This window comes from Orycteropus afer, unplaced genomic scaffold, assembly GCF_000298275.1.
Source record: "Orycteropus afer afer isolate SDZICR_OR568_19922 unplaced genomic scaffold, OryAfe1.0 scaffold00185, whole genome shotgun sequence".
NCBI lineage: Eukaryota > Metazoa > Chordata > Mammalia > Tubulidentata > Orycteropodidae > Orycteropus > Orycteropus afer.
In genome coordinates, this window is record NW_006921772.1 from 305,568 (window position 1) to 320,352 (window position 14,785).

The following is a 14,785-nucleotide window of genomic DNA, read 5'->3' on the forward strand; positions in this document are numbered from 1 at the left end:
AGGAGGAGGCCTTCAATGAGATGGATTGACATGGTGGCTGCGATGATGGGCTCAAGTATAGCAGGGATCATGGAGCTGACTGGGATTGGGCAGTGTTTTGTTCTGCTGTCCATGGGGTCGCTATGAGTTGGAAATGAATTGGCGGCACCTAACAACAACAAATGACTCCACGGTACCTAACAACAACAGCATGAGCTTGAAATAAATTTAAATATATGCATAAGTAATGTTAGGTAAGGAATTCTGGTGGTATAGTGCATAAGGAGGAGCTCTGGTAGCATAGTGGCTAAGTCACTTGTCTGCTAACCAGACGGCTGACGGTTCAAACCCACCAGCCACTCCTCGGAAGGAAGGTTGGGCAATCCTACTTCCGTAGTGATACTACCTCGGAAACCCAAGGAGGGGTCGCTATGAGTCGGGGCCGACTCGACGGCACATAACAACAACAACAGTGCATAAGGCATTTGGCTGGTAACTGAAAGTTTGGCGATTCAATCCCACCAGCTGCTCCATTGGAGGAAGATGAGACAATCTACTTTGGCAAACATTTACTACCTTGGAAACCCAATGAGGGTTGCTATGAATCAGAATCAACTTGATGGTATTGGATGTGTTGAGGTGATGCAAATGGTAACCTAAAGGTCAGTGGTTCCAACCCACCCAGTTCTGGTAATGTGGAAGAAAGGGACTGGTCATATGCTTCCGTTGAGATCTCAGCCAGGAAAACCCTATTGAGCAGTCCTACTGTGTAACCCATGAAGTTACCATGAGTCAAAAGCAACTCAACAGCAACTAATAATAACATACTTAAGTAATAGGATTTTAATTTCTAGCACTTGTATCGAACCTACAGACATTCACTATGATCTTGACTTTTCAACAGAAAACCGACTTTTATGATGGAAATAATTTTGAATAGGAAAATGAAATTTGAGGTTTAATAAGAGCTTATGTGGGATATGTATATTAGCTGTTGTTAATAAGGACATTTAATAGCTGTAAGCAATCAGGATGTACCTATTTGCAAATGCCACCTAATTGTCATTACATTTGAGCATTAGCAACATCAAAAGAAATGTAAGGAAGTTCAATGACTCATTCTGTTTTAGCCAATATTGTATAGTGTAGAACATTTATTACATTTAACTGAAAATTTTATTAGAATACTTGTATATAGTTTTCACATATATATGTGTGTAAAATGGTATCTATGCCTATATGTGCATAATCCTATATTCATATACACAAAGCAATCCATTCTTTTGAAGGAAAACAGGTAGTGAGTATATTACCCTTCAGCCTCCAATCTGCTGCTCTAACATCAATACGTAAACTCATTACCAATTAAGCTGCCTGCTTGAGAACCCATCAAATGCCTCCAAAGTGCACTGGCTTCCTACATCTAATTACAAATTGCAGAATACTAATTTTGATGTCAATCAATCTGAGAACAGTGTGCTGCACTAACACTCACTGGGGGGCACTGAATATCAATTGCTGTGTCTGCTTCTTGCTTAGGCCGATTCCCTGCCCCAAATTTTCTGTTCTAACATTTAATATCTATTTCATAAATAGTATTTTCTATGGTTTAATGTAAAGAAATATTTTTCTACTAAATTATCTTTTAGTTTGCAGTGAGTTAAGATAAACTATTTTAACTCTTCCATCACTTGAAACAGTTCTTTCCCTTTTCTCACACTTAAGACCTGTAGTGAGGTAAATATAAATTTGTCTTGTTCTTTGCGCAATACTGGTACTGCGTTATTGACCCTTTTTTCTGTGCTAAATCCTAACGTTTAGCAATCCTTTTTTATATCTGGTCCCCCTAGCAGACTGCTATCAAATTTCCTTTATCTTTGTTGTTGTAAATAATAATAATAATAATTAAAGAAACCTGGATTCAAGTTTTTATTCTGTCACCAGTTGAAACTTTGAACCAATTATTTACTCTTACTAGGGCTCCCATTTCTCTTTAATAAAAGGGGGGGTAATACCTAACTCTTAAGATGGTTGTGAGGATTAAATTCAGTAATGCACAGAGAGTGCTTGGCTCAGTGTGGCACCTTTACAGTGCTCAGTAGATGGTAGTGGCTATATCATCCTAAACATCACTCAGTGAGTTTTGTCTGAGAGTAATGGCTATACCCTTTAAGCCAAGACTTTTTAAGACCAGTTTTACCGGAAATCTTGCCCTTGAATACAGATACGTTGTTATTTTTAAGTACCGTTGAGTTGGTTCTGACTCTGCACAACAGAATGAAATGGTGCCCAGTCTTGCAGCAGCTTCACAGTTGTTGCTATGTTTGAGCCCATTGTTGTAGTCACTATTTCAATCCATCTCATTGAGGGTCTTCCTCTTTTTTGCTGATCCTTTACTTTACCAAGCATGATGTCCTCCAGCGAATGGTTCCTCCTGATAACATATTCAGAGTATGTGAGATGAATATAGATTTACTCATAATTATTTAATATCACTCGATGACTCAGAGATATCAGGAAGAACAGATTAGTGTGAGAAAGCAAGATCCTTGGAGTCAGACTTTGCCACATAAGAATTGTAATATTTTCACTCATTTGCTCAATAAATATGCACTCTGAGCCTACCATGTGCCACAACAGGTAATACATTAAACTTAATTCTTACCCTCATAGAGCTCACAGTCTAGAGAGGAAGAAAAAACATGAAATGATTGTAAAATTAATACATGTATGATTATAAATTGTGGTAAGTGAGATGAGCAGAAAGAACAGGGTGCTATGAGAGTAATAAGAGCTAATTTAAATTTGAATGGTTAGGGAAGGCCTCCTAAGGAAGAAACATTTAATGCTGAGACTGGAATATAAGAAGGAGAAAGCTAGGCAAAGAGTGAGAGAATAGTATTCTAGCCATATAGAGTAGCATATTTAAATTGATAGTTTTACAAACTAAAAGAAGTTCAGTGGAGTCGAGCATAGTAATTAAGAGAGATGATGAAAGAAGAGGTTGAAGAAGTAGCCATGGCCAGGTGATGAGGGCCGATGGCTGTATTTAAGGTGATTGTGTATCCCAGTTTCTCTGGAATAGTTTGTTGTCCTGGTGTAATTATTAGTAGCTCCCCCTTTGCTATTAAAGATGTCCTAGTTTAGACAATAAAGACACTCTGTTGTTGTTGTTATGTGCCATCGAATCAGACCCGATTCATAGAGACCCCTCCTTGAGTTGCCACGGCAGTGCAATGTATATTTTATCCTAAGCATAGTGGGGAGCCTTTAATGAGTTTTTTTTTTTTTTTTTTTGTAAATAGTGTCATATTATTTTGGTGATATTTGATGGGTTTTAAGACAGACTGATACGACACAATCTAATTTTCAGGTGATATGGTAGGAATGGATGCAGGGAGAAAAATTAGGAGGCTACTTGATTAGGTTATAGGTGACATCTTCTTAGACTAGGATGGTGACAGTGAAGATGAAGAGATGTGAATGAATTTAAGACACATTTTAGAGTTAGAATGGCTAGGTCTTAGTGATGATTTAGATATGGGAGAAGAGAGAGGATTTATCAAGTATTACCCCTAGGTTTCCAGAAAGTTAAACCTGCAACTGGTGACTGGTGGTGCCATTTATGGAAATGCATTCAATTGGGGTCAGACACTAAGTGAGGAAGGAAGAAAGGGGAAAACAAGGGTTAGTTTTGGACATGGCAAGTTTGAGAGGCCAAGGAAATGGCAGATGTTTGCTCAAGAATAAGTGATTTTCCCAAGGATATGTAGCAGATAAGTAGAAGATCTGAGATTCAGCCCCTTGTCTTCTGAATTCCAAATCTTCCATACTCAAGAAATGATCTCAAATATGCAGTTTTACTTTACTTTTTCTTTGTGTTAGGTTTCTCAAGTGTGCTTGTGATGTGTGTTGTGGCATTTGCTTGTGGGCAGTCAGTTGCAACAGAGACCTAAACATATATTTAAATACAGTTCTGAAAATGAGAAACAAACTGTCCAACCTATAGGCTTATATATATATATATATATATATATATATGGAGTTCTGGTGATGTAGTGGCTAAGGCATTTGGCTGCTAGCCGGAAGGTTGGCAGTTCAAACCCAAAGAGGGTCATTATGAGTCAGAATCAACTCAATGGCAGTGAGTTCGGTTTTTTGGTATATATGTGTATATGTATGTGTATATATATATGAAATTAAGAGTATTGGTGTGGCTGGGAGCCACACTTGACAGACAAGGTCATGAGGCCCAGGGAAGTTTGTGGTTTCACTGAGATCACCCAGGCAGTGGGAGACTAGAATGATATCCTCAGGCTTCAATCTTCCTAGTTCCTCATTCTTCTCAAAAGGAGAAAATCTATGAACAGTCTTGTGATGACTAGATGCCAACAGTGGATTTTGTGGGCCTAGTGAAGGGGAGGGTTTTGTCTCCACCAGGGGAGGAAGACCATCTTTAAACAGCCTTCCAATTGTCAGCAGAGCTAGTTTGATTGTTAAGACTTTCCTTTGGTGAGAAGCACATGTGTTTTGAGACAGAGTGCCACAGAGGGCCTCTTGTATTAACTTTACTAATGTGTGCATCTTAGTGCAGCTGATGTGTCCATTTGCTATGGAGCAACAGCTGGCTGCCTGGCTGACAATACAACTGCTGTTTCAGGTAGAAACAGCTGCTCCACCGCCAAGTATGGGAGCCTAGGCCTGCTTTTGTTGTTCCTTGGACATCACCCTGGTTAACTAATTTGGTATTGTTTGTTGGGTGAAGTTCTTTAGATCTTTGCATGAAGTTGATCCCTTATTAAATGAATGCTTTCAGTTTGAGACAATTAAAAAGAATTTCAAACAGAAGGATATGTTTCTAATAGTCATCCCATTAGAACATGATGCTGATTTCATGCAACATTTTTGCAGTATCAATCAGGTTGTGGCTAATTAATGAAATTATGCCAAGCTTGAGAATGAAGTTTAAGTTACTGTTCATGGACTTACCCACATATTTAGTAATCATGGCTAAAGCAGCATTTGCACGGGACTTGAGTGTCACATTTACCCCAGAGTGACTTATTCCTTTCATCCATATCTTTCAGCTGTCACCCCATGTCTGGAGAGTGCGCCTGCAAGCCAGGCTGGTCTGGGCTCTACTGTAATGAGACATGCTCTCCTGGATTCTATGGAGAATCTTGCCAACAGATCTGCAGCTGCCAAAATGGGGCTGACTGTGACAGCGTGACTGGAAAGTGCACCTGTGCCCCCGGATTCAAAGTAAGTAACTTGGGTTTTGGAAGAAAAAGAAAATGGGTGTGGAACACACTGATACCTCAAGTTGCATGACCTTTTATGGGGGCGCTACTTTTTTTTATTGTGGTGAAAATACACACAACAAACTATTTGCCATTATAGTTTCTACATGTACCATTCATTGTCTTTGATTACACTCTTCATGTTGCACAGCCCCATCCCTATCTTTTCCCTAATTATTGCAACACTATTAATGTAACACTCAGTGCTGAGCAAATAATCCGAGAAGCTTGACTATATGAAGAAGAACGTGGCATCAGGATTGGAGGAAGAATCATTAACAACCTGGGATACACTGAAGACACAATTTTGCTTGCTGATAGTGAGAATGACTTGAAGCAATTACTGATGAAGATTGAAGAATACAGTCTGAAGTATGGATTACATTTCAATATAAAGAATACAAAAATCCTCACAACTGGACCGATAAGCAGCATCATGATAAGTGGAGAAAAGATTGAAGTTGTCAAAGACTTCACATTGTTTAGTTCTACAATCGACACCAGTGAAAGCAGCAATCAGGACATCAGGCGTTGTATAGCACTGGGCAAGTTGGCTGCAAAAGACCTCTTTCAAGTGCTGAGAAGCAATGATGTCCCCTTGAGGACTAAGGTACACCTGACACAAGCCATGGTATTTTTAATTGCCTCATATGCATGTGAGAGCTAGACAATGAAGAAGGAAGACTGAAGAATTGATGCTTTTGAGTTGTGGTGTTGAAAAAGAATGCTGAAAGTACCATGGACTGCTAAAAGAACTAACAGGTCTGTCCTGGAGGAAATGCAGCTGGAATGCTCCTAGGAAGCAAGAATGGCAAGACTTTGTCTCGCCTACTTTGGTCATGTTGTGAGAAGGGACCATTCCCTGGAGAAAGATGACATGCTTGGTAAGGTAGAAGGTTGACGAAAGAGGGAAGGCCCTCAACAAGATGGATTGACATGGTGGCAGTGGTGATGGGCTCAGGTATAGCAGGGATTGCAGAGATGGCGCAGGACCAGGTGGTGTTTCGTTCTGCTGTGCATAGGGTCACTGTGAGTTGGATACAACTCGACGGCACTTAACAACAACACAACAGTGCCCCCAAGCAAAAACTGTCCCTCTCCCCTTCCCTCACCACTGGTAGCCACTCATAAGCTTTGGTTTCTATATATCTGCTTATTTCTAAATATCTGCTTATTTCATGTAAGTGAAGTCATTCAGTTTTTTGTCCTTTTGTGAGTGACTTATTTCACTCATCATGATGCTTTTAAGGTTTGTCCATGGTTCATCAGGACTTCATTTCTCTTTATGTTGTTTTTGTTGAGAGCTTTCTAACCTAAATGACTCATCTTCCTCCTCTTTATGGCTGACTAATATTCCATTGTGTATCTGTAGCACATTTTGTTTATCCATTCGGCTATTGATAGACATTTAGGTTGTTTCTGTCTTTGGCTATAATGAAAAGTGTTGCAATGGACGTTGATGTACAGGTTTCTGTTTGCGTTTCTGCTTTCACTTCTTTTGGGTATATATCTAACACTGGGATTGCATGACCTTTTCTGAGGTAAGTGGTTGTGCTAAAATAATCACATCATAAATGAGAAGGAGAATAAAAAGCACTGACAGAGTAGAAATAATTACCTTAGAATGATGACTGGGAAAGCTAGTAAAAATATGCATGCAGCATTAAGTTTTAATATAAATATAAATGATGAAATATGATGCATTATAATTATTTTGTAAGAAATGGTTTTTACTGTGTTTTATAAACCAAAAGGAAATTAATTGCCAAGAATGATAGGTATTAGTGTTGATAGATTTTGCTTTAATTCTATGCAATTTGAAGATATTTAATACAAGGTAGTACCTGTTAGGTATTTACACTGTATGTTTAATTGTATATAACTTTTTAGATATCTTTGAAAATCTAGGCTCTATAAAAATGCATATATGCTAAAAGGTAGAATTTTGCCTACAGTTTCTAGGATTTCTTAAGCCCAGAATGGGAATCCTTATTTTAAAGAAAACAGGATTTTTCTTGAATAATTTCTTTCCATTTTAATGAGAACATTAAACTGAATAATGGTGCGCATAACATAAAACTGGTAGATCATCAAGCTATAAAGCTGAAAGGATCTTCACAGGGTTTTCTAACCTATGTCGCTATCCCATGGTTGAGCTCCACTTGAATTAGCTTTGTCTTAAGAAAGTCACTTCTGTTTTCACAGGAGGTGACTCCAATCGCCTTTTGGAGCCCATGTATATATTTAACTCTCACTGTTAGATACTAAATGGAATCATAGTGCTGGCTGAGCATGGCTTCTGTTGCTTTGCTTCACCAGTTGACAATATTACATGTTATACCAGAAAGTCTAGGAAGCATTGTGATTTAATGCACAGTTAGTATTTATGTTAACTTTTTAACAGTAATTTTATAGCTAAAATTTATTTTTATGTATTTGCTTATTTGAACAAGGACAAAAGGCTCTGTATTTGCTACCAATGTAGAACTAATAAAAACAGAAGGGTTTTTTGGATCCCATTTAATACTGTATCCTAAACATGTCCATTGGCATTGGTGGTTAAGTAGTAGAATTCTTGGCTTCCATGAAAGAGACCACAGTAAACTGACACATATTTCAAATACCAGTAGGGTCATCTATGATTTACAGGTTTCAGTGGAGCTAACAAACTAAGACAGACTAGGAAAAAGGACAGACCATCCACTTTCAAGAAAATTGGCCACTGAAAACCTCATGAATAGCAGTGAAACATTATCTGATACATTACTGGAAAACTTTATGAGTAGCAGTGAAAGATGAGCCCCTCTTGTTGGAAGGCACTCAAAATATGACTAGCAAAGAGTAGCCTTCTCAAAGTAGAGTCAATCTTAATTATGTGGATGGAGGAAAGCTTGGAGACCTCCATTTGCTGATGTGGCATGTCTCTGAATGAAAAGAAGCAACTGCAAATGTCCATTAATAATCAGAACATGGAATGTATGAAATATGAATTTATGAAAATTGGCAGTTGTCAAAAATGAAATGGATTGCATAAAGATCGATTTCCTAGGTATTAGTGAGCTGAAATGAACTGGTATTAAGCCATTTTGAATCAGAAAATCACATAGTTACTATTCTGGGAATGACAAATTGAAGACAAATGGCATCACATTCATTGTGAAAAGAACATTTCAAGATCTGTCATGAAGTAAATGTTGTCAGTTATAGGATAATATCTGTATGCCTGTAGGAAGACCAGTTAATACTGCTGTTGTTGCTCGGTGCCATGAAGTTGGCTCCAATTCATAACGACCCTATGTAAAGTGATGTGAAATACTGCCTAGTCCTGCTGCATCCTCATAACCCTTGCTGTGCTTGAGCCAATCATTGCAGCCACTGTGTCAATCCATCTAATTGAGGGTCTTACCCTCTTTGACTGACCCTCTACTTTAACCAAGCATGATTTCCTTCTCCAAGGACTGGTCCCTTCTGACAACATGACCAAAATTTACACATAAACCACTGAAGCTGAAGTTGAAGAGATTGAAGATTTCTAACAATTTCTACAGTCTGAAATTGATCAAACATGCAATAAAGATGCATTGATAAATACTAGTGATTGGAATGAAAAAGTTGGAAACAAAGACAAAATATCAGTAGTTGCAAAATACGGCCTTGGTGAAAGAAATAATGCCTGAGGCTGCATAATAGAATTTTACAAGACCAATGACGTACTCATTGCAAAAACCTTTTTTTCCAACAACGTAAACATGATTATATACTTGCTAGATGGAATATACAGGAATCAGATTGACTACATCTGTGCCAAGAGGCCATGGAGAAGCTCAATATCATCAGTCAGAAAAGGCCAAAAGTGACTATGGAGCAGAGCATTATGCAAATTTAAGCTGAAGCTGAAGCAAATTAAAACAAGTCCATGAAAGCCAAATATGACCTTGATTATATCCCACCTGAATTTAGAAACCATCTGAAGAATTGATTTGAGAGACTGAACATTAGTGACCAAAGACCAAATGAGTTATGGGATGACATCATACATGAGAAAAGCAAAAAGTTTTTAAAAAGACAGGAAAGCAGGGAGTGTGCCCAAGACCATGGATAGGGTTAGCAGACAATGGTTCTACAAGTGTATTTGTATGTTTTGTTAGAATTCCCAGGGGTATAGTAGAGCTGACAAGGGACAAGGTTGTAGGCACTTCTTGGTCACAGCAAACTACCCAGAGGGACCGAGTAGTTGAACCTGTGGGCTCAGGACCATAGTCTCAGGGGACATCGAGCTCAAATGGCATAACATACTACACAAAACATTGTTCCACCTCCTACTTTGGCAATAGCAACTGGGATCTTAAAAGCTTGCAAGCAGCCATCTAGATGCAATGATGGGTCTCTCCTCGTGCACAGCAAAAAAGAATGAAGAAAACCAAAGTTTCATGGAAACAATTAGTCCTTGTGACTGGTACTCCATGCGATCCTCAGCCTATACGACTATAAAACCAGAAGAACTAGATGGTGCCTGGCTACCACTGTCAACCGCTCGGAGGGGGATCAATGTAGGAGATCCTGGATAGAAAGGGAGAACAATGTAGAACAAAACTCAAAATCATTTGGGAAAAAAAAAGGGGGGGGGGACCAGGTTTGCTGGTCTGATACAGCCTGGTGGACCCACTGAGACTATGGCCCCTAGCTGCTCTTCAGGTCTGGAATTGAACCCACACCTGTGGCTTCCAGCCAAACAAAAGACAGGCATATGAGGTGAAATTTACCTGAGGTAGATACACTCCTTGGAGAGAACAATCATGGGAGAAAGAAGAGCTGTTTATGCAGAGGGAGACAGTTCAGGGGGCAAGAATGCATGGAGGGATGGATGCAGGGAAGAGATAACCATAGGGAGGAAGTGGGAGGAGAGCTGTTGCATTGGGGTAAATTGTAGTCAATGTCAGGAAACTGTGTGTGTGTGAACTGCTGTATGGAAAGTGAATTTGCATGGGAAGTGAATTTTGCTCTGTAAACTTTCACCCAAATCACAATTAAAAAAAAAAAAAAAAAGACAGGAAAGGAAGAAAAGACTAAAATGGATGTCAGAAAAGACCCTGAAACTTGCTCTTGAATGGAAAGTATTTAAAGTGAATGGAAGAAATGATGAAAGAACTTAACAGAAGATATCAAAGGGTGGCTTGAGAAGACAAAGTACGATAATGAAATGTGCAAAAATCTGGAATTAGAAAACCCAAAAGAAAGAACATGCTTGGTATTTCTCAAGCTGAAAGAACTGAAGAAAAAAGCAACCCTTGAATTGCAATATTGAAGGACTCTGTTGGCAAAGGAGCGCTGGTAGTGCAGTGCCTAAGGCATTTGACTGCTAACCAGAAGGTTGGTGGTTCAAACCCACCAGCCACTCTGTGGAAGGAAAATGGGACAGTAAAGATTTACTGCTTGGAAACCCAAAGGGGGTCGCTATGAGTCAGAATTGACTCGATGGCACTGAGGTTTTTTTTTTTTTTTTTTCCTATTGGTAAAGTACTGAATGATGCAAGAAGCAGCAAAAGAAGATGGAAGGGGCTGACTTGATGGTAACTAACAACAACAAAACATAGTCCAACTATCATTGCACTTGAATGTCTAAGATTTGTAGAATAGTGGTATTATAGCAACACACAGTATAATATGTTAAAATGAAAGAGGAAGTCTAATTAGCGTCTCTAAGATAAATTTTTGTCTATCTGGCTGACCTTATTTCTGTCAGTAAGTTGCATGCATTTTCCTATTTGCACTGTCTAGGGAATTGACTGCTCTACCCCGTGCCCTCTGGGAACCTATGGAATAAACTGTTCCTCTCGCTGTGGCTGTAAAAATAATGCCGCCTGTTCCCCTGTGGATGGTTCTTGCACTTGCAAAGCAGGTAAGAGTGGGTGAATGAGTCACATATTTGATCCTGGTCCTGTTATATCTTAAAATCACAGGAAAGAAACCTTCACTAGGGGTCTACTTCAGCTGTTTTAGTGCATGACCATGGCAAGCCTCTCATCCAATGTAGTCTCTATTCTTGGGTCAAGACAAATAGCTTTGATTAGATGGGCCGTGAAGTCACTGTCAGCTCCAAAAGTGAGTCTCTAACCTTTTGGGATGTGTCAGTAAGCAGGCATGTGTCCATGCTCCTAAACTTGCTGGCCTGTAGTCATCACAAGGAACATAGCCAAGCACCAATTTTATGTGAGGGCCAGAATGTGTTTATTTGTAGATAGCGTGGCAGCCAGGATCCTAGACATTCATTGAGCACAGTTAATGGAGTCATGCTATAAAGATGGGACTGTTCTTTCAAACAAAACTATCCTTCTCCTTGCCCTATAAATATTTAATTTTCTTGAAATGAACAAAACTCAGAATTTCATGGTGCACATCACTGCATGTTAAAAGTACCCCAACTTTATATCTCTTCCCCAATAGCTTCTCGATGTTGGCATCCTTGGCAGATCACACAACATATGCACTGTTCAGGTGATCAGGAGTGCCTTTTGTTCATTTCTGATGGGAACTCTTGAGGCTGGGGGTAACTGTTATGCATTCCCAGGATGTCTCTAAAGGGAAACATGTTTGGATAGGTTCTGCAAAACTCCCTGCTGCCTTTGTTTCCTCACATGCTCTGGCATCTTGTCATGACAGGCTGGCACGGGGTGGACTGCTCTATCCGCTGTCCTAGTGGCACATGGGGCTTTGGCTGTAACTTAACATGCCAGTGCCTCAACGGGGGAGCATGCAACACACTGGACGGGACCTGCACATGTGCACCTGGATGGCGTGGGGAGAAATGTGAACTTCTCTGCCAGGTACACCCAAACCATTGCACCAATGGGGAACTCCTGGTGGGAGCTGATGATAGAGGGTTGGCTGATTTTTTGCAGTTTTCCTGATTTAAAGTGGATGAATGTGAACCAAACCTCAGTAACTATTAGAAGAATTGAGGTGTTTGGACTCAAATTGGATATAGAATTGGAAAAGTCATAGACATGGAAATTGGATAAGGAAGTCTTTATGGGAAATGCTTCCTTCTTTTCTCTCAGCTCTACCCTACTCCCCCACATCTGTTTATTTTTTCTGTCCTTAGTACACTCATGTCTTGGTGGCAGCCAGTCAACAGTATTGTCAAGCACCCAGTGTGTGTCTGTCAACTCTTCAAATATTTTGTTTCTATTATAATGGATATCAACCATCATTTGAGATGGAAAGTGGCAGGGTATTGAAAGGGGGGTGGTGACTAGTGGCACAGAAATGCTCAGTGAGGTGATGAAAGGAAGTTTGGAAACAGCTGTCTTTTAATGTAAGTATCTACAGAGTCATAAGAATCTCCAAAGATTTCACTACTTCAACTCTGACATGATCTTATTGGCCTACTTTGGGTGTAGATGTCATTAGAAATTCTACATTGTACCTATGACAGGCTGACAGCAGATACAAATGGGAAGTACATTCTATAGAAACTGGTGTTAGGTGCTCTCAAAACCCAAACCAAACCAAACGCACTGCCATCGAGTCGGTTCTGACTCATAGCAACTCCCATTGAGTTTCCAAGGCAGTAAACCTTTATGGAAGTGGATAACCCCATCTTCCTTCCACAGAGTGGCTTGTGGGTTTGAACTGCCAAACTTCTGGTTCGTAGTCAAAAAACACCTTGGGCACTGTGCCACCAGAGCTCCTTTAATTTTTTTCCTATTTAGTATCCTTTAAGTGCTATCAAGTTGGTTCCAGTTCATAGCAACCCTGTGTACAACAGAATGAAACACTGCCTTGTCCTGCATCATCCTCACTATTGTTATTGTGTGGGAACCCATTGTTGCAGGCATTGTGTCAATCCATCTCATGGAAGGTTGTCTTCTTTATATGGACTCTCTACTTTACCAAGCATGATGTCTTTTTCCAGGGACTAGTCCCTCCTGATAACATGTTCAATGTACATGAGATGAAGTCTTGCCATCTTCACTTCTAATGGGAAATGCTTCCTTCTTTGCCTTCAACTCTACCCTGCTTCCCCACACCCCTTTATTTTGTCTGCCATCTTTGGAACAGCTAAGGGAGAATAACGTGTCTGTCAATTTGTCATACTGTCGTGGCTTGAGTGTTGCTGTGAGGCTGTGCCACCGATGTTTCAAATGCCAGCAGGGTTGCCCATGGTGGACAGGTTTCAGCAGAGCTTCTAAACTGAGACAGACTCAGAAGAAGTAAGAGGCTATCCAATACTCAAAGAATTGTCCAGGGAAAACCTTGTGAATAGCAGTGAAACACTGTCTGATATAACTGGACAACTTTATGAATAGCCCTAAAACATTGTCCGATATAGTGCCGGAAGATGATCCCCTCAGGTCAGAAGGCACTCAAAATACCACTGGGAAAGAGTTGTCTCATCAGAGTAGAATTAACCTTAATGATATGGATAAACTAGAGCTTTTGGGACCTCCATTTGCTGAAATGGCATGACTCAAAATGAGAAGAAACAGCCACAAACATCTGCTAATAATCGGAACATGGAATATACGGAATGTGAATCTAGGAAAATTGGAAGTCATCAAAAATGAAATGGAATGCATAAAGATTTGTATCCTAGGCATTAGTGAGCTGAAATGGACCAGTTTGGCCATTTTGAATGAGACAACCATATGATCTGCTATACTGGGAATGACAAGTTGAAGAGGAATGGCATGGCATTCATTGTTACAAAGAATGTTTCAAGGCCTATCCTGAAGTACAATGCTGTCAGTGATAGGATAATATCCATATGCCTACAAGGAAGGGAGTTAATATGACTATTATTCAAGTTTACACACCAACCACCAAAGCTAAAGATGAGGAAATTGAAGATTTTTTTACCAAGTTCTGCAGTCTGAAATTGACCAAACATTCAATTAAGATGTGATGATTATCTCTGGTGACTGGAATGCAGAAGTTGAAAACAAAGAAGAATCACAAGCAGTTCGAAATTTTGGCCTTGGTAATAACAATAATGCTGGAGATTGCATGATAGAATTTTGCAAGCCCAATGACTTATTCATTGCAAATACCTTTTTCAACAACACAAACAGTGGCTATACATGTGGACTTTGCCAGATGAAGTACAGAAGAATCAGATTGACTACATCTGTGGCGAGAGGCAATGGAAAAGCTCAGTATCTTCAGCTAAAACAAGGCCAGGAGCTGACTGTGGAACAGACCTTCCACTGCTCATATACAAGTTCAAGGTGAAGTTGAAAACAATTAAAACAAATCTATGAGAACCAAAGTAGGGCCTTGAATATATACTTCCTGAATTTAGAGACCATCTAAAGAATAGATGCATTGAACACCAATGATCAAGAAACAGAGGAATTGTGGGATGACATCAAGAACATCATCCATGAAAAAAGCAAGAGGTCATTAAAAAGACAGGAAAGGAAGAAAAGACAAAATGGATGTCAGAAGAGACTTTGAAACTTGCCCTTTAGTGAAGAGTAGCTAAAGCAAATGGAAGAAATGACAAG

At 39.6% G+C, this 14,785-nt stretch overlaps 1 protein-coding gene across 1 annotated transcript in view; it reads left to right on the forward strand.

The window, feature by feature from the left end:
- MEGF10 (multiple EGF like domains 10) overlaps positions 1-14,785 on the forward strand; it is a 226,316-nt gene that overhangs the window by 149,015 nt on the left and 62,516 nt on the right. The window contains exons 9-11 of the mRNA XM_007947463.2: positions 5,067-5,241; positions 11,058-11,178; positions 11,940-12,103. Of these exons, the coding sequence (XP_007945654.1) occupies positions 5,067-5,241; positions 11,058-11,178; positions 11,940-12,103 (460 nt within the window). The remainder of the gene's footprint in view (positions 1-5,066; positions 5,242-11,057; positions 11,179-11,939; positions 12,104-14,785) is intronic.